The following is an 18,920-nucleotide window of genomic DNA, read 5'->3' as shown; positions in this document are numbered from 1 at the left end:
AGCCATCACCACACAGAATTTAGATGGACTTTATTTGTTCAGGACAGGAAGTGCTTCAGTCATTTTGAAAGACAGAAACAAAAGGATCAGTTTAGTGAGAAGATCCTGGAGGTTCTCCTCCTCAGCTATTAAACACAAGAACATGTGAGTGTCTCTTCTGATCTGCGTGAGTGGCCTCTTCTCTACTGGCTGGATGAACATGCTGTTTTCAACTGGTCAGGTTCCACAGTCTCCAGCCTGAGGAGAGAGGAGATCATCCAGGTCTGAATACATCTAAACCAGATCATCCAGGTCTGAATACATCTAAACCAGATCCTAGAAGGTCTGAATGCATCTAAACCAGATCCTAGAAGGTCTGAATACATCTAAACCAGATCATCCAGGTCTGAATACATCTAAACCAGATCCTAGAAGATCTGAATGCATCTAAACCAGATCCTAGAAGATCTGAATACATCTAAACCAGATCCTAGAAGGTCTGAATACATCTAAACCGGATCCTAGAAGGTCTGAATACATCTAAACCGGATCCTAGAAGGTCTGAATGCATCTAAACCAGATCCTAGAAGATCTGAATACATCTAAACCAGATCCTAGAAGATCTGAATACATCTAAACCAGATCCTAGAAGGTCTGAATACATCTAAACCAGATCCTAGAAGGTCTGAACACATCTAAACCAGATCCTAGAAGGTCTGAATACATCTCACCGTGGGTTCTGTCCAGCCCTGCATGGTAGCCTCATAAAAGCATCAGGTTCTAGTCAGGTTCTAGTGGTAAAGCAGGTGTAGAACCGATCAGACTAACCTTTTCAGATGTTCCTCACAGAACGAACTCAGGTGCTCCATCTTAGAGTGGAAGAGGGTCTGCAAGACAAACAGGAGAACAGTCCGTCTTCAGTTGGATCAACACAAACGACAGAACCGACGGGTTCTGGTTCCAAGAGCTAAGAACCGATGAGAAGAACCCTCCGTCACTGAGGCAGTCATGAGTTTCAGTTCCTGCAGCGTTCAGAGGAGAACCAACAGCAGGTCGGGTTCTGTTAGTGAGAGAACTGCTGAGGAACCTTCACCAGATGACAACGTGGTCCAAAACATTGAGAATGACGAGTTTTTCCCCTGCTTGTGATTGATTATGACGTAAACGCCATCAGGTCAGGAGCTCGCCGCCATGACGCCATCAGGGCTAAAGCGCCATCAGGGCTAAAGCGCCATCAGGATTCGTTAAAGCGTTTTATTTACAGGTGATTTAAAGCAGCAGGAGCGCCATGACTGTCAGAGCGTCTGTACCTGAATCTGAGAGTTTATGGAGTTCAGCTTGTCGCAGTTTTCTTCCAGCTGCTTCAGCTGCTCTGTGACGCTGTTTTGAAACTGCTGCAGCAGCAACAACCTGCACAGAAAACATAATGTCCGTGTAAAACGGACAGACAGGTGTGTGGCGGCAGGTAGAGCGACGTCAGCGTTACCTGTGCTGATGGACGGCTGTGAGCAGCGAGGACACGCGTAGCTGGCAGTCTCTCAGGGAGCCTTGGACCTCAGCCTCAGCTTTCTGCCAGCAGTCCTGAGAACAGTTCCACCTGGTTTACCTTCTGACCCCAGAGTCCTGGACATACCTGTGACCAGGTGAGGCTACATACCGTGAAGCGCCGCTCCAGCTGGGCTTTGAAGGACGCAAACGCAGCCGTGATGTCACACGCCAGCAGGGACTCAGGCTCCGCCTTCTGCTCCGTCACATCCGGCCACACCCCCTCACTGGGAGGAGCCTCCTCTGCAGCCTGACCACTCCCTTCAGGTGAGCAGCCAGGTGAGCAGCCAGGTAAGCAGCCAGGTAAGCAGCCAGGTAAGCAGCCAGGTAAGCAGCAGGTCAATAAAGCAACTGAAACAAACTCCATCTGAAATCCATTTACCTTTTATCGGTGAGCATGACTCCTCCCAGCTTTGCAGAGGCTCCGCCTTTCTCTTCAGGGGCGTCGGCTCCTCGGTCAGGTCTGACAGGTACCCTGTGGTTCAGACTCCAGCGGTTATTGCTCCACATTAACGGAACTAACGGCTTTAAACATGAATACTTTGGAGCAGTGGCTTCATTTTAACACGTTTCATCAGCCACCGTCCAGGTGAGAACAGGTGAGAACAGGTGAGACCAGGTGAGAACAGGTGAGACCAGGTGAGACCAGGTGAGAACAGGTGAGACCAGGTGAGACCAGGTGAGAACAGGTGAGAACAGGTGAGACCTGTATCTGCTGCTTCTCTCCTCCTCAGACCTTCCTGCAGGAAGACAGAAAACGGGTCAGACACTCAAACTTCTCAGGTTTCGTGTGGAAAACCAGACGAACCTTCTTAGAGCTCCTCCCCTGGTCGGCGTCCTCAGGCTGAAGCTCCGCCCCCTGAGCGTCACCTGACGGCGGCCCCTCCAGGTGTGCTGGCTGAGCCTGAGGACCGGCGGCGGGATCGAACGGCGGCAGGACGGCGGCTGCAGGCGGAGACCGAGGTCAGATCGTCTGATTGGTCAACAGAACCAGCGGTCGGTACCACCGGGTTCTGACTCACAGCTGCAGGTGGGGCTGGAGTGGCGGATCCGGTCGAACAGAACCTCGGCCCGGTTTGAGGCTGCCGCCTGAAGACCACAGTTCTGGTTGAGAGGGGAAGGCTGCAGGTGAGACGTTAGGGTGGCGTTACCTGTGGGGGGGACTCGTCCTCGCTGCTGGGAGACGACAGCGGCAGAACTGAGGACAGAGACAGAGACCGCCCGTGAGGTTCTGTTACGTCTGGTCCGGTTCTAAGGAGGTTCTACGGCCCAAACGCTGAGTTCATAACAAGGGCTCCTGTTCTGATGTTTATGGTCTGCTGCTGCAGTGAAGAACGTGGAGCCGAGTTCACATCATCAGAACCTGCATCAGCGGAACCCCACTCACTCTCTGGCAGAACCAGACCCACTCTGCAGCAGAACCCCACCCACTCTGCAGCGGAACCAGACCCACTCTCCAGCGGAACCCCGCCCACTCTGCAGCAGAACCCCACCCACTTTGCAGCAGAACCCAACCCACTCTCTGCAGCAGAACCCCACCCACTCGGCAGCAGTACCCCACCCACTTAGCAGCGGAACCCCACTCACTCTCTGGCAGAACCCCACCCACTCGGCAGCAGTACCCCACCCACTTAGCAGCGGAACCCCACTCACTCTCTGGCAGAACCCCACCCACTCGGCAGCAGTACCCCACCCACTCGGCAGAGGAACCCCGCCCACTCTCTGGCAGAACCCCACCCACTTTGCAGCGGAACCCCACCCACTCGGCAGCAGTACCCCACCCACTTAGCAGCAGAACCCCACTCACTCTTCAGCTGACTCTTGCTCGGCGTTCTCTTGCGGCTGTAGAACCGGCCCGGGCGCCTGTTCTCAGAGGGGGGGTTCTGGCCCGCTCCGTCTTCACCGGCAGAACTCGCTGCTCTCTGAAGTCGGATCAGAACCAGAGTTACTCAGAGGAACCCGGGGCAGCTGACATGACACCCAGGGGTGCAGAACCCCACAGGAGAACCATCAGTACATTGAAGACGTTCCACGCAGCCTCCTGCAGCTCTCTGTGGTGTTCCGCGGTGAAGGTCAGCTCCACCAGGTGACCTCTGATGTCCAGGTGCATGATGGGATTGGTCAGCCTGATGCTGAGGACCGTCTCTGCCCAGGAGCATGATGGGAAAACAGGATCTCAGGTTAATTGCTCATTAAAACAACCTGAAGTAAAGCTGGGGTCTCATGGTTCTAGTTCTGCTGTACTCTGACGTCAAGCGAGGAAGCCCGCAGAACCGGATGATCTGAGGTTCTTACCGTTGTTCTTCACCTGCAGGTTGTAATAATCCACATCCTCCTTCGGCAGGTGGACCGACTCCCACAGGAAGCTCTGGCAGGCAAGCAGAACACGCAGGAGAACATCAGGTTGTTCCAACTCTACCAAACTAACAAGTTCTAAAGGAGAACGCCCGTCTGTCCCAAAGACCTCCATTCCTAAATGCTCAATAAGGGTTCTGCTACACCAGAACCTGTTCTGTAAAGGGTTCTGCTGCATTAGAACCGGTTCTGTAGAGGGTAAATAGGAACCAACCTGAGGATCGTCGATGAAAAAGCTCACACATGTGGAACCGACGTTGAAGTCGATCCAGAACTCGTTGAGTTTCTCGTCTTTGGGTCGGAACAGCTGCAGAGGAAACGGGATAGAGTGGGTCATACTGGGCTCAGGGTTCTGGTTCTGGTTCTGCTGGTAAGCAAAGGTACCTGAGTGGAGCTGAGGAACGCTTGCAGGCAGGGGAAACTGTAAACCCTGATGGACAGAACCGAACACGGACCAGAACCAATCAGAATCTTTTCACATTTTTATGAAGGAAAAATTCACAGAAAGAAGGAAAGAACCAATCAGACAAAACCAGGTGCATTGTGGGACGCTACAGGTGTTCACCTCCTGACAAAACCAGGTGCATTGTGGGACGCTACAGGTGTTCACCTCCTGACAACACCAGGTGCATTGTGGGACGCTACAGGTGTTCACCTCCTGAAAACACCAGGTGCATTGTGGGACGCTACAGGTGTTCACCTCCTGACAACACCAGGTGCATTGTGGGACGCTACAGGTGTTCACCTCCTCTGGCCTGAATGGCAGCAGTTGAGGAAGTTTAGGAAGCGCCTGGAGTCCTGCAGGTGAAGACAGGTGTAGGTCAGGTACAGGTAGGACAGGTGTGCTCTCAGGCCAGGTGAGTCACTCACCACCTCAAAGTCGGCGTCTCTGATGTCACAGAAGGCGGCGCCGACGTTCCTGTTGGAGAACCACTGATTGGCTCTCTGCTGCCGCTCCCTGCGCGGCGTCAGGCGGCACAGCACCTCCACCAGGCTCACCTGCATTTCGTAGTCTGAAAGACGCAGAAACTACAAACATGGCGGCTCTGTTCCTCTGGGCATGTGCTCTAGGTTCTGATCCGGTTTCCTGGAACCCGTGAAAGTGGACTGGGTCCGCAGTGGTCCAGAGGTTCTGGGGGGTTCTGGGGGGTTCTGTCTGATCAGTTATTGGTCGCTAAGCCTCAGAACCTTTCAGAGGAAACAGGTTGATGATCACAGCACAGAACCGGTTTGGACCCAGCAGAGGTTCTGTTCATGACGGAACATTTCAGAGAGTGGACTGATGAGATCAAGTTGCCCCGGTATAATACGGCGCCTTTAGAACATGTTCTCCTCGCCAGACACCAGAACCAATTCTAACCGGTCACCTGTAGATTTATCCTCTGGACCTACAGAACCGGATTGTCCCACCAACAGAACCAAAGCTCCTCTCTGGTGTTCCACCTGAACCCAGAACACTTTGACCCAACACACGGATCAGGGTTCTAGCAGAGAACACGTCAGAACATGACAGTCCGGTGGATGAACTCACCTCCAACCGTCAGAACGGCAGCTGCCACCTGAGACCTGTCAGACAGGTAGAGAGGTAAACACAGGTGAGCAGAGACAGGTGACCTCAGACGCTGCCTTAAACGAGGAACATTAAGGTTCTTTAATCTGCAGAGAACGGCAGAATGATTAACGAGCCACACAGTATCCGCATCTGGTTCTGGTCGTTCTGGATCCGCCTCCTCTGCTGGCGGCTCAGGAACTCCAGGATGCTGTTGAAGGTTCTGACGGCCTGGAACCAGAGAGGTGAGGTCACGGTTCTGCTGGAGAACGGCAGCGGTTCTGCTGGAGAACGGCAGCGGTTCTGCTGGAGAACGGCAGCGGTTCTGCGGTGAAGCAGGTGGCCACACGTACCTCCAGTCTCAGCGGGAAGTGGACTCCTGCCTCCAGAGCCGTGCGGGCCAGCTGGAGCAGAACCACCGACAGCTGGTCCACTGAGGAGGACTAGAGGTTAGACAGGACACCAGGACGCAGAACCTCAGATGTGAAACAGAACGTTACCAACGGACCTGGGAGAGAACCTTGGCCCATCAGCTGAAAGACAAACAGTCACAGATCAGGTTCAGGAACATCTCTCACCTTCTTGTATCGATAACAAGCGGAGAACGTTTATTCTGAGGGACAGAGACCTTCTGAGAACCTGGAGAGACCTGAGCTCAGAGACGGTTCTCCTAAACACCTGGACTCAGAAGGTTCTCCTAAACACCTGGACTCAGAGCCGGTTCTCATAGTCTAGGAACCACGCCCACTTTGCATGTCTGACCAATCACGCGACAATGTTCTGGTCAGAGAATAAGAAGCTGCTAGAAGCTCAAACCCAGACCTGCCAGGAGGACAACCTGATGTTCCTGCAGCGTACGTACGGAGCTGAAGATCCTCCTCCAGGTTCCTGTCAGAGGGACTGCAGGACTCTGGGTTCTCATGTTGAAAATGTTCTTCATGGGCAGAGTTCTTCACATCCACACCTTCTGATGGGGTTTAGAACATGAAGCTCATCCTGCAGCCTGGTTCCAGCTGATAGGAGAAGATGACCAGGATGGTTGTGGACCGTGTTGCCTACCTACACCTGAGGAACCTCCTCTGGTTCTCCACCTGGCAGAAACCTGCAGGTGGAGAACACCTCCAGCTCTGCAGTGGCCCGGTGCAAACATCTGACCCACTGACCCAACAGAACACGGACCAGAACATCAGGTGGTTCCTGCAGCCTCACCAGCCACCAGAACCTTCATGGTGCAGCAGATCCACAGAGCTGCTGCAGAGAACGGACCAGAACCAGCTCCTAAGGGTGGTTCTGCAGGAATTAGCTGAGGTACATCAGCTGGAGAACCGGATCCAGCGGGGGGGCGGATGGTTCTGCAGGGATTAGCTGAGGTACATCAGCTGGAGAACCGGATCCAGCGGGGGGGTGGGTCGTACCTTTGGGTGACGTCAGAGCGACCGAGCCGGTTCTGATCGAGCAGCCGTCATTCCTCTGGAATGAAGCCGGACCCGTTGCCTCGAGGCGTGGCTGTGACGGGGCGCAGAGTTCTGGTTACTGCCGCCTGATTGGGTTCTACAGGAACCAATCAGGATCCGTCATCGGACCAGCCAGCCGTAGAACACGCCTCTCCGTGGAACCGGCTGAACCGGGTCGGCCTCCCCGGCCCGTTCTGAGGGACGTTCTCCTGTCGACGGGCTTCCTGCTGCAGTCAGACGCAGAACAGCAGCAGGAATCAGGCCGTTGCCACAGACTGGACCCGGGTTCTGGTTCTGGTTCTGAGACGGAGGAACAATGGCTCAGCGGGCGGTGTCCCTGGATGAGGACATGTTCTGCTGCTCCATCTGTCTGGACCTGCTGACGGAGCCGGTGACCATCCCCTGCGGTCACAACTACTGCCTGACCTGCATCAGCAACCACTGGACAGCCCAGGAGCAGCGGGGGGGCTACAGCTGCCCTCAGTGCAGGGAGGTCTTCCTGCCACGGCCGGTTCTGGGCAAGAACACCATGCTGGCCGACCTGGTGGAGGAAATGAAGAAGATGGAGGTCCAGGACGCTCCTCCTCCTCACCTGTACGTGGGACCAGGAGACATGGGCTGTGACTTCTGCTGTGGGAGGAAGCTGAAGGCCACCAAGTCCTGCCTGCAATGCCTGGCCTCCTACTGTGACCTCCACCTCCAGCCTCACTACGACTCCCCCGCCTTTCAGAGCCACAAGCTGGTCCCGGCCTCTGCAGACATCCAGGAGAACATCTGCTCCCTTCACAACAAGATGAAGGAGATCTTCTGCCGCAGCGACCAGCAGACCATCTGCTACCTGTGCTCCCTGGAGGACCACAGAGGCCACCACACCGTCTCCGCCGCGGCAGAGAGGGCCGACAGGCAGCAGGAGCTCGGCTCCACCCAGCAGGACATCCAGCAGAGGGTCCGGCACCGAGACACGGACCTGAAGCTGCTTCAGAAGACGCTGGAGGACGTCGACAGCTCGGCTGACGACGCAGTGCAGGACGTCCAGCAGATGTTCCACCAGCTGCTGCAGCTCTTGGACAGAAGCAGCAGCGACATGCAGCAGCAGATCAGATCCCAGCAGGAGGAGGAAGTGAGTCGACTCAAAGAGCTTCAGCAGAAGGTCCAGCAGGAGATCTCAGAGCTGACCAGGAGAGACGCTGAGCTGGAGAAGCTGTCTCACACCGAGGACCACAGCCAGTTCCTGCGCAGGTTCCTCTCGCTGACGTCGCTCAGCCCATCTCCAAACATCCACATCCAGCCTGTAAACTACTTTAAGGAGGTAGCGGCTGCCGTCACACAGCTGACCCAGAAGCTGCAGGACACCCTGACCCAGGAGTGCACCAGGATCTCCAGGACCAGAGCAGATCCTTCACCGACTCCAGCCCAGCCGGAGACTCCACAGTCGCCACAGGCTCTGCTTTCAAGACTCGGCTCCAAGGAATCGGCCCCAGCAGGTCCCCTGGAACCAGAGGAGTCCAAGGCTTCAGCATCTCCCCCAACCCCAGCCGAGTCCGGGCCGGTACCGACGCCACCGCCTCGCCTGCAGTCCTCTGAGCCCCGGTTCCTACAACCTTCAGCCTGCGCCACCTTCACAAGCTCCAGCATTGAGCCCTCAGCACCCGTTTACACGCCTTCAGTTCAGGTCAAGACCCCAAAACCACTGTACCCGCTGCCGACTGAGCGCACGATTTACCCATTTACACCACCGCTGGGTTACCCAACGGCACCGGCAGGTACCGTACCATCAGCACCAGCAGGTACCGTACCAACACCACCGGCAGGTACCGTACCATCAGCACCGGCAGGTTACCCATCAGCACCAGCAGGTACCGTACCATCAGCACCGGTCTACACGTCAACTGGGTCCAGGACCTCACAACCAGCAGCTCCCCCAGCGCCGGACCCGCCCACAGTGTCTCCATTAAGACGTTTGCTACAGAATTACTCAAACATCTCATCACCAGCTCACCCAGCGCCGGAGCAGTCCAGAGGTCCGTTACCGGGCCTGACGAAGAACCCATTTACACCACCACTGGGTTACCCATCACCAAACCCGTTCAAAGGTTCCCCGCCAGCAGCACCGACACCAGCAGAACCCAGGACCAGAGCAGAGTTCCTGTCCTACGCCTGTCGGGTCACGTTTGACCCAAACACGGCTAATAAACTGCTGGTTCTGTCCGGGCAGAACCGCAGAGCGACACGAGCAAAGAGGAAGCAGTCGTACCCCAATCATCCAGAGAGATTCAGGGACCGGTTCCAGGTTCTGAGCAGAGAGGTTCTGACCGGGCGCTGTTACTGGGAGGTGGAGTGGCATGGGATCGTTTCTGTGGCCGTTGCTTACAGACGTATGGTCCGGGCCGGCGGTACCAGTGGATTTGGAGATAATAAGATGTCCTGGGCTTTATACTGTCACAATAACAAATACATCCATGACGGTACCGGCACCGTCCTCTCTGGACCTCAGTCTTCTAGGATCGGAGTCTACCTGGATTATCAGGCAGGGGTTCTGTCCTTCTACAGCGTCTCAGCAACCATGGTTCTGCTGCACCGAGTCCAGACCTCCTTCACTGAGCCGTTACACGCTGGAATCTGTGTCGGTTCTGGATCTGCAGAGCTACTTCAGCTGCTCTAGACCCAAGTTCTCATCAGCATGGCCAGAACCAGAACCAGCTGAGAAGTATCGGACAGACTTTGACCGGATCTGCTGCTGCTTTTTCTTCTGGACTGGACATGGCTCTGTTAATGAAGCATTTACCTTTGACCCTGACACACCTGTGTGCGGTGATGGCAGGTGAGAAGGTCACTAAGGATTGTAGTCTCTCGGGTCGGATGCAGGTTTATGGAGAACAGGAGTCCGGTTCTGTTGGCAGTTGATGTTTGGAGGGAGACTTTTAAAGTGTAGTTGCAGCACTACAGCACTGTTCATGCACACTGTTTTCCTCCTGCACTCTTACATCTGATCACTGCTGCACTTTATATTGTAACGCTGCCTGACTCCACCTGAAATGCCATTACACTGTCGTAAGCTGTATGCAATGAAATGTGGTTCTGTATGCACTCTGTACATACAAAATGACAATAAAGTTGTCTAAGTCTAAGCATTGATAAAAGCTCCACTGATCCATTATTATGACGGCAACGCCAGAACATAGCAGAACCTAGAACGGCCAACAGAATAAGCAGACGTGTGGCGTCATCAGGCAGTCCCCAGAGCGCCTGATAGCTATAGCCCTGCAGTAGCTGCTCTGGTGGGCGCTAATAGGCTCTAACAGGCTCTAACAGGATCTAACAGGTGCTAATAGGCACTAAGAAGAGCTAACAGGCGCTAACAGGTGCTAATAGGCACTAAGAGGTGCTAATAGGCACTAAGAGGAGCTAACAGGCACTAAGAAGAGCTAACAGGCGCTAACAGGTGCTAATAGGCACTAAGAGGAGCTAACAGGCGCTAACAGGCACTAAGAGGAGCTAACAGGCGCTAACAGGCACTAAGAGGAGCTAACAGGCGCTAACAGGCACTAAGAGGAGCTAACAGGTGCTAACAGGTGCTAAGAGGAGCTAACAGGCGCTAACAGGCGCTAACAGGCACTAAGAGGAGCTAACAGGCGCTAACAGGCACTAAGAGGAGCTAACAGGCGCTAACAGGCACTAAGAGGAGCTAACAGGCGCTAACAGGTGCTAATAGGCACTAAGAGGAGCTAACAGGCGCTAAGAGGAGCTAACAGGCACTAACAGGCGCTAACAGGCGCTAATAGGCACTAAGAGGAGCTAACAGGTGCTAACAGGTGCTAAGAGGAGCTAACAGGCGCTAACAGGCACTAAGAGGAGCTAACAGGCGCTAACAGGCACTAAGAGGAGCTAACAGGCGCTAACAGGCGCTAAGAGGAGCTAACAGGCACTAAGAGGAGCTAACAGGCGCTAACAGGTGCTAATAGGCACTAAGAGGGTCTAACAGGCACTAACAGGATCTAACAGGCACTAAGAGGAGCTAACAGGCACTAACAGGTGCTAATAGGCACTAAGAGGAGCTAACAGGCGCTAACAGGCACTAAGAGGAGCTAAAAGGCGCTAACAGGGTCTAACGGGACCATACGGTGGTTTTAGATGCCTCTGGGTGGATGGCGGCGCGTTGGGTCAGAAAGCTGGGAACCAATGAGAACATGAAGTCATTCTGTACTCGGTTGTAAAAATCAAACCTCACATCTGGGGCTAAAACCAGGGGCGGGCAGTAAAGACGGTTCCTGGTCCAGTCTGTCACATAGAACATTTATTCTGGGTTTAAAATGTGGAACTATGGGAACCAGAACACCTTCATCACCCCAGCAGCGCTGACTATATCAGCCAATCAGGGCGCACCGTTTCCTTCAGCCCCTTCCCTTGCTGTGACAAACATGGTGGACCGTGTTCCTTCTTCAGGCTGTTGATCGTCCATGTAAGCGGAAATAAAATGATTTCTCTGATAAAGACACTTTCAGCTGCTGTTGCTCTAAGATGCATGGAGGAGGAGACGTAGTAGGTCTGGGTTCTGGAGGTCTGGGTTCTGGAGGTCTGGGTTCTGGAGGTCCTGGGTTCTGGAGGTCCTGGGTTCTAGGGGTCTGGGTTCTGGAGGTCCTGGGTTCTGGAGGTCCTGGGTTCTGGAGGTCCTGGGTTCTGGGGGTCTGGGTTCTGGAGGTCTGGGTTCTGGAGGTCCTGGGTTCTGGAGGTCCTGGGCCGATCCAGATGTTGCTGCAGGAAGCCTGCAGGAAGAACAGCTGTGCAGGACAGCAGCCCGTTACCGAGTCAGGTAAGCTGTGACGACGCTGCGGACACACCTGTCTGTCAGGTTAACCAGGACAGGTGAGTTTCAGCCTCCACTCTGGAGCCTGATTGGCTGCTGCGACACTGAGCTCACCTGAGTGAGACCGCTTACATAAACAGCAGCAAACTTCACTACCCAGCATGCTGCTCACCAGGAAGTAGTTGAAGAACTCCTCTGTGAGGCTGAGCAGAGGGGCGGAGCCTTGCTGCAGGTCAGTGGTCAGCAGGTCATGAACAGCCGAGAACCACAGCACCACCTGAGAACCGGCACAAAGGTGAGAGCGGCCCAGAAGACGCGCAGCCAATCAGAGCGCGGCTCGCCGCTCACCTTAGCAGTCAGGCCGAGGCTGAGCAGAGTCTGCAGGTCGTCTTTGTTCTCCGACAGCGTCGACAAAGCTTTCAGCACCACTAGAACCCTACAGAACCCGCCGCTGCACAGCTCCTGAGACACAGACAACAAGCATTAGTAGAAACCGGCGGCCCGGTTCTGCTGACCGGACCGGACCAGAACGGGACCGGACCGGACCAGGAGGTGGTCCTGGAGACGTCTGGTCACAGTTATACGACATGCAGAGACGTTCTGGTGGTTCCTAGATTAATACAGGCAGGAACCGGGTTATAAGGTTCACTGAGCAGCGAGATGCTTCAGCTGAGACGACTTCTGAGGCGAGATGAAGAAAATGTTCAGATAAATAAGACAATTATGACAAGAGGCAGCAAAAACAGAGAGAGAGAGCCGTTTAAGTTTAAAAAAGCTTAAAATGATCTAATGGCTCATTTTATGAGTCACGGAAGAGTAGCTCTACTGCTAAAAGACAGAAATAATAAAATGTTCCTTCAGTGCTGAATAACTGATCATTTATTATTTAACATTATCCAACAGAAAATATTAAGTTTTACACTAATTCAGCTATTTTAAAGATTAAAATGGAGAAACAAAGGAGAGGAGGTTAAAAAGAGAACAAGGAGTCGTTCCATGTCTCATTCAATGATTTAAAATGCTGTAGAACATGTTCCTCATGTTCTACTCTTCAGAATCTCCACAGGAAGCAGAGAAAAGGTTCTGCTGGGCAGGCAGATGATCACAGAAGATGGTTCTACGGCGTGTTCTCCAGATGTTCTCCAGTGATAATGGAGATGTTCTGACAAGCGGTCTGTCTCTGCAGCCCTTTTCCACCGGTTCTGTTTGGCCGGGTTCTACTCTGCCTGCTTCACAGGCGTTTAAGCAGCTGTTTCTTTTTCTGGGCTGGCCCAGGTTCCTCCGGCTCGGGTTCCTCCGCCTCGGGTTCCTTCGCCTCAGGTTCCTTCGCCTCGGGTTCCTCTGGCCTGGGTTCCTCCGCCTCGGGTTCCTCTGGCCCGGGTCAGAACAGGGTCACACTGAAGGGGTTCTGAGGTTGTTCTGCTGGTTGCTGATTGGCTGAGGAGAAAAGCCAGGGTTCTCTCTGAGGAGGTCCAGAACAAGTGAAGAACAGCGACATTAATGTGACGGGCCACCATGAACAGAGCAGGTCAGAACCACGGTTCTGTTACCTACAGACATGGACTGAGGGGAACCAGAACCCTCCGTCCCGTTTCCACCCTGACTCTTTATAAAATCTGAATAATCCTGATAAATGGAGACAAGCGGAGAACCTGGACCAGGGTTGTTCTCTGGGATCTGATCACCATCAGTCAGCCATGTTGCCCGGCTCCTCCTCCTCCTGCTCCTGCTCCTGCTCCTCCTCCTCCTCCTCCTCCTCCTCCTCCTCCTCCTCCTCCTCACAGCGCCACCAACGGGCCGCCGGGCCTACTGCAGCCTTTCAGCACCAGAAGCAGCACCTGCGGTTACCTTGGTGACCAGGTGGTGCAGCCCGGTGAGGGTGGAGCTGCTCAGGCCTTCCTGGTGGAGCAGGCAGACCAGCTGAGACGGGTCTCCATGAAGCAGGCAGTCGTCCATCTGAAGCTGGAACTGAAACACATTGTTCCCCATTAGAGCGTTCACACCAGCTTTGATCCAGAGTGAAACCAGTTTACCTCCTCAGACTGCTTAATCTGGTTTAATCTGATCCTGAATCTGGATTACCTCTGATGGACGACCCTCACAGCAACAAACCAGAGCCAGAAACCCAAATTACCTGAGATAAAATATTCCCAGAGTACATAGACCTAAAGATCAGGACCTCCTAAAGACCAGGACCTCCTAAAGACCAGGACCTCCTAAAGATCAGGACCTCCTAAAGATCAGGACCTCCTAAAGATCAGGACCTCCTAAAGATCAGGACCACCTAAAGATCAGGACCACCTAAAGACCAGGACCTCCTAAAGATTAGGACCTCCTAAAGATCAGGACCTCCTAAAGACCAGGACCTCCTAAAGACCAGGACCTCCTAAAGACCAGGACCTCCTAAAGATTAGGACCTCCTAAAGATCAGGACCTCCTAAAGATCAGGACCTCCTAAAGACCAGGACCTCCTAAAGATCAGGACCTCCTAAAGATCAGGACCTCCCTGCAGGACGCTCATTAGAAGGTTCCCACATTAATCTGCTCTCCACCTCATGTCTCCTTCCCTTGTTACCTTCTTTCCTTCTCCCTACTCTTTCCTCCAGTCTGTCTTTAATTAGACTTTTTGCTCCTGGTTAGCTTGTAGCTGCTGAAGGTCCATCAGCCCTGTTGGCTTTCTGCTTCCTTTCCTTCATCCCAGAACCGCAGGAACCCAAACCATTGATATAATTTTATTTCTAATAAAGTGTCTGGTCTGCTCTCTGAACGTCTGGACTAATTATTGTTATTATTATAATTTTATTTCTAATAAAGTTTCTGGTCTGCTCTAGTGAATGTATGAATTTTAAGCTGCTAAACTAATTCTCCTTAAAGCTTCTTTTGCCACCGCAGCTCACAGAGCCGCTGTCTGCGCTGACCCATCTCTCTGATTCTGACCCGGTTCTGACCCATCTCTCTGGTTCTGACCTGGTTCTGACCCATCTCTCTGGTTCTGACCCATGTCTCTGGTTCTGATCTGATTCTGACCCATCTCTCTGGTTCTGATCTGATTCTGACCCATCTGCTGGTTCTGACCCGTCTCTCTGGTTCTGACCTGGTTCTGACCTGGTTCTGATGCATCAGGAGCAAAGTGCGTGTTTACCATCGCGCGCGTCTCTCTCCTCTCCGCGTGGTCAGCGGGGCGGGGGCGCGCGCACAGCTGCACATAATGAACTGATCGGGGACGCGCCGCGCCGCGCCCGCGGAGGAGGTAAAGTAGTTCCAGGTAAGCGGAGGGATATCTGTAAATAACAGTAGCACCTGTAAATGACCTGCCGTGAGTTCTGAAAGTGTTCTGATCGTCTACAGTCAGAACTTTGGATCTGACCGGAACCGTCTCAGTAAATCAGTTTAAATCTGCCCAGGTTCTCCCAGGTTCCTGCAGGGTTCTCCATCATAAGAGAACACCAGAACCTAGTCAGAACCACTGATCTCTATTTATTCACTGGAGTGCTGGTTGGCCCGACAAACTGAAGTCACTGGCCGCCATCTTGCTCCTCCCTACTCTCACAGCATTTGGCTGCAACAACAAGATGTTTTCTGCGCAGAAGCTGAGGCGCAATCTCTGCGCCGCTGCGCACAGAGGAAAGGGACGCTAATCTCTAAGAATAATGGGGGCATTTTAGCACATCGTAGTTAACAGGTTTAAAATAGTTTATTTATGAGATGCGACCCAAGGTGGAGTCGATCCGGCAACCTTGATTTTATCTGCCACGTTTCAGTTCCTCCGCCGGTTAATATAGTCCCTCATAGGAGTTAATAGTTGGTTTAATGTATATAACATTTAACAAGGGCAGTTAAGCTCAAATGACGTCAAAAGCCCCTTTTTAAATGAGTAATAATATAAATAGAGGTTTATGTAAATAAAAAAAAATTGTTTTAATAAAGAGAGCCATAATTTTTGTTTGACAATAAACATCTATATAATAATGTAAACTTGTTTTGACTGTTTAAGCCCAGTATCTCTCAGTAGTAGTGTAAATGCATTTATATTAGCTTTTGATATTTAAATATCAAATAATATGCAGCAGTCATAAAATCATCCAGGGGACATCAGAGCTGCTGTGCTGAGCAGCCACCTGGCCTGAGGATGCTGAGTGGTAGATCTCAGCTCAGAGTTTCCTCTCACTGCTTCCTCCATGCGGTCCTGGTTCCAGCATCACACCTTCCAGCAGGTGGGCCTGGAAGTGGCCGTCGCTGATTTCCCTGCAGGTGAAACCAAGAAGATGACTTTCACTCTCTGCGTTTACAACAACAACATTACAGAGAGAATCAGCCATTTAGGTGGAGGTGGAAGGACTCCAAGGAGGTGGAGCCACCAGCACAGCGCTAGCAGCAGAGGTCCACACCAGCCTTCTTCTGTGTCCCTGTCTTCAGGTCCAGAGAGAAGCCCTCTGGGTCCTGAATACAGGCCATGTGTCTCTGCTGCTCCTTCCAGACCTGCTGAATGCGCTCATGGTCCACCAGTGGTCCTCCCACAGTCTCCCTCCTCTTCTCACTGTCCATCTCATGGATCAGGGCCTTGGTCCTCCTGGAGGTCTCCTCTCCTCCTCTAGGCCTCTTACGGAGGTGCAGAGCCAACTCCTTCCTGCTGATCATCTGGTCCAGGACCTTCTCAGACACTGGAGACACTCCTGGGGCCAGAAGCTGCCCCTGTTGGACCAGCCGAAGAGCAGCAACATCTCCTGGATCAGCTCAGAGACGCTCCTGGACAGAGTTCATGTTCTCTGTTAGACTTTAGACAGAAACAGCCTGGAGTTAGTTTTAGTTGTTTTACTTCTACCCTGACTTTAGTCAACAAAATGCAAATTTGGCAAATTCAGTCTAAGACTGACTCATTTAATCTAATCAACCTAACATTTATTCGTTACATCCACTGACTTTAATGAGATTCTCTCCTACATGGAGTTGTCCACACATGAAAATAGTGCAGACCTGTTCCTTTGGCAGCAATATGAAAATTATTAGTTAATAAATATACAAACAAGATGAAGACTTCACCTGGAGAGTGGAGCTATGAATATTCCACAGAGCTGATGAGCTTCCGTGATGACTCCTGCTGTAATTATTAACCCTGTGCTGTAATATTTTGCATGTTATACACACACACACACACACACACACACACACACAATAAATATATATATATATATATATATATATATATATATATATATATATATATATATATATATATATATATATACACACACACACACGTATAACTATCAGTACTTGATATTTTTAGAACATAACATAAAAGTATATGGCATTTGACATTTTAAAAGTCTTAAGCCCCCTGAACATGAGAAAATCCTCGTTATTCGATGCTGTAGCGCACATATTCCCTAGTTACTGGGGGGAAATAGGGAGTACCAATATGGCGGCTGGTGGCTTCACAGCGACCCCGCATTGACTGTCACTACGCAGGAATTACGGCCGCCATCTTGGGGCGGTTGACCTGCTACCCTAACCTGCTGATTCAAGATGAACACACTAATGATGCCTAAGCACTGTGCGGCTTATTTTTGTTTAAATCGAGGGACTATTTACGTCAGGGTTAAAGGGATAACTTTAACAAGTAAGATGAAAAGCTATTGTTTATATTTTTTACTAGAATGTGAGTTTTCTAATATTAGGCAGAGAGATACAGGTCTACATGTCTTTGACTCAGTCTCTCTGCTCCGTGAAGGCATCAGACCTTTGTTAGACATTAGTGAATAAACAGCATATATATATATATATATATATATATATGTATATATATATATATACATACATATATATATATATATATATATATATATATATATATATATATATATATATATATATATATATATATATAGGCATTGTGGTCTTCATTATTTCATAAAACCGTGTCACATGTGAACCTTTTAAGTTCTGGTATGGTCACAGATTAGGAACAGACGTTTTTTGGGAGTATTAAAGAGAAAGTTACTAATATGAGAAAAAATGTCCTAGGACAATAAAGTAAAAAAAAAAAAGACAAAAGTGGTAATATTAGGAGAAAAACGTCATATTATGAGAATTAAGGGGGAACATTTCCAGAATAGTCACAGTTTGCAGAATTATCCTGGAGTAATAGGGTAAAGTTAGATTATTTTATTTATTTTTATTCTGTAGGAGAATAAATTCAGGAGAATGAAGCTAAAGGGATACGAAAATAAACTTGTAATATTACAAAAATAAAAATACTACGAATACAAAGTATATTCTGAGATTAAAGTCCCTCTGATGCTGTTTAAGTGACTGAGTAACTGCAGATTTGCCACATTTAAGATGGCGGACGCTCTGACGCATCGCAGCATAGGCAGAACCCGCCCAACCAGGCGTCTACCTATGGCCCGGTGTGGCACAAAGACCCGAAGAAGAAGAAGAAGAAGAAGCCTTGTGTCAGTGTGACAGTGCAACAGCTCCCCCTGCAGGTCAAACCTGAGTAGTGCTGCCTTCAACAAAAGAGTCCCAGTAACTAACTAACTAACTAACTAACTAACTAACTAACTAACTAACTAACTAACTAACTAACTATCTATCTATCTATCTATCTATCTATCTATCTATCTATCTATCTATCTATCTATCTATCTATCTATCTATCTATCTATCTATCTATCTATCTATCTATCTATCAGAAGTCTCTACCTTTGGGCTGAATGATGAAGGTTTTATTCTGGCATCAGGTGATTCTGAGCCGGTACCGGTCGGGTTCATGATGGAGGAACATTCAGGAACCGGTGCTCTCATTTGTTCTGCTGACAGTCAGAGTCTGTCTGGTCTGACACTTTATCGCCCATGACTGACGGCAGAGGAGATGTTGGACCTGCGGGTCAAAGCCTGGTTCTGGTGCTGTCCGTGATGGACGTCGGTGATGGCTGCATCCTCCTCTGGGCTCAGCAGCTGTAAGTCCTCTCCCTGATAAATAGTCTCACGTTAGAACCTGAGGACCAGGACTCTCCTCCAGGAGCCTCGAACATCTCCAGAAGGTCCAGGAGGTCCACCTCTGCTGCTGGACCACCGGTTCTGAATGGGAGGGTGAGAAATCCCAGCAGAACTGCCAGGCTCAGTCTAGGTCCAGTGGACCATGGGACCTGGCATGTTCTATCCAGGGTTCTGCAGTTCTCTGTTCACTCCATCCTCCCACCTCTCCATATTAGTCCATGTCCCCAGTTTA

General features: G+C 51.2%; 2 protein-coding genes across 7 annotated transcripts; one reads left to right on the top strand and one right to left on the bottom strand.

The window, feature by feature from the left end:
- Nucleotides 1–78: 78 nt before the first annotated feature.
- On the bottom strand, nt 79–14,909 carry sycp2l (synaptonemal complex protein 2-like). 5 transcript variants are annotated; one of them, XM_036125667.1, is made up of 25 exons: nt 14,829–14,909; nt 13,535–13,654; nt 12,035–12,148; nt 11,859–11,963; nt 5,937–5,961; nt 5,782–5,861; nt 5,571–5,659; nt 5,411–5,445; nt 4,750–4,892; nt 4,625–4,677; nt 4,264–4,309; nt 4,094–4,186; nt 3,820–3,892; nt 3,542–3,669; nt 3,332–3,446; nt 2,676–2,722; nt 2,547–2,613; nt 2,333–2,469; nt 2,231–2,264; nt 1,907–1,999; nt 1,637–1,785; nt 1,466–1,560; nt 1,290–1,389; nt 808–866; nt 79–237 (listed from the first exon to the last, which is right to left on the bottom strand). In XM_036125667.1, the coding sequence occupies exons 1-25, from the start codon at nt 14,829–14,831 to the stop codon at nt 183–185; spliced, it is 2,058 nt and encodes a 685-aa protein (XP_035981560.1). In that variant the 5' UTR covers nt 14,832–14,909; the 3' UTR covers nt 79–182. The 5 variants fall into 5 exon arrangements, with proteins under 5 accessions (XP_035981560.1, XP_035981558.1, XP_035981559.1 ...); XM_036125665.1 differs by having other exon boundaries at nt 14,792–14,846; XM_036125666.1 differs by lacking the exon at nt 14,829–14,909 and adding an exon at nt 14,654–14,695.
- On the top strand, nt 7,169–9,680 carry LOC105921226 (E3 ubiquitin/ISG15 ligase TRIM25). Of its 2 annotated transcripts, none has more exons than XM_036125663.1 (2): nt 7,169–8,624; nt 8,718–9,680. In XM_036125663.1, exons 1-2 carry the CDS (start codon nt 7,199–7,201, stop codon nt 9,542–9,544), a joined length of 2,253 nt encoding a protein of 750 aa, XP_035981556.1. In that variant the 5' UTR covers nt 7,169–7,198; the 3' UTR covers nt 9,545–9,680. The 2 variants fall into 2 exon arrangements, with proteins under 2 accessions (XP_035981556.1, XP_035981557.1); XM_036125664.1 differs by having other exon boundaries at nt 7,169–8,645; nt 8,739–9,680.
- Nucleotides 14,910–18,920: the final 4,011 nt, after the last annotated feature.

Source organism: Fundulus heteroclitus, chromosome 21, assembly GCF_011125445.2.
Source record: "Fundulus heteroclitus isolate FHET01 chromosome 21, MU-UCD_Fhet_4.1, whole genome shotgun sequence".
Classification (NCBI taxonomy): Eukaryota; Metazoa; Chordata; class Actinopteri; order Cyprinodontiformes; family Fundulidae; genus Fundulus; species Fundulus heteroclitus.
The sequence above is the reverse complement of the archived record's forward strand: the minus strand, read 5'-3'. Positions and strand labels throughout refer to the sequence as shown.

Bases quoted from the DNA above. Each gene is read 5' to 3' on its own strand.
- LOC105921226 (XM_036125663.1), top strand. From the start codon at position 7,199: ATGGCTCAGCGGGCGGTGTCCCTGGATGAGGACATGTTCTGCTGCTCC. The intron at 8,625-8,717 runs GTTACCCAACGG...CAGCACCGGCAG, and splicing joins CCCATTTACACCACCGCTGG to GTTACCCATCAGCACCAGCA.
- sycp2l (XM_036125665.1), bottom strand. The intron at 4,187-4,263 runs GTACCTTTGCTT...TTTCCTCTGCAG, and splicing joins CGTTCCTCAGCTCCACTCAG to CTGTTCCGACCCAAAGACGA. The intron at 2,265-2,332 runs GTTCGTCTGGTT...GTCTTCCTGCAG, and splicing joins AGGGGAGGAGCTCTAAGAAG to GAAGGTCTGAGGAGGAGAGA.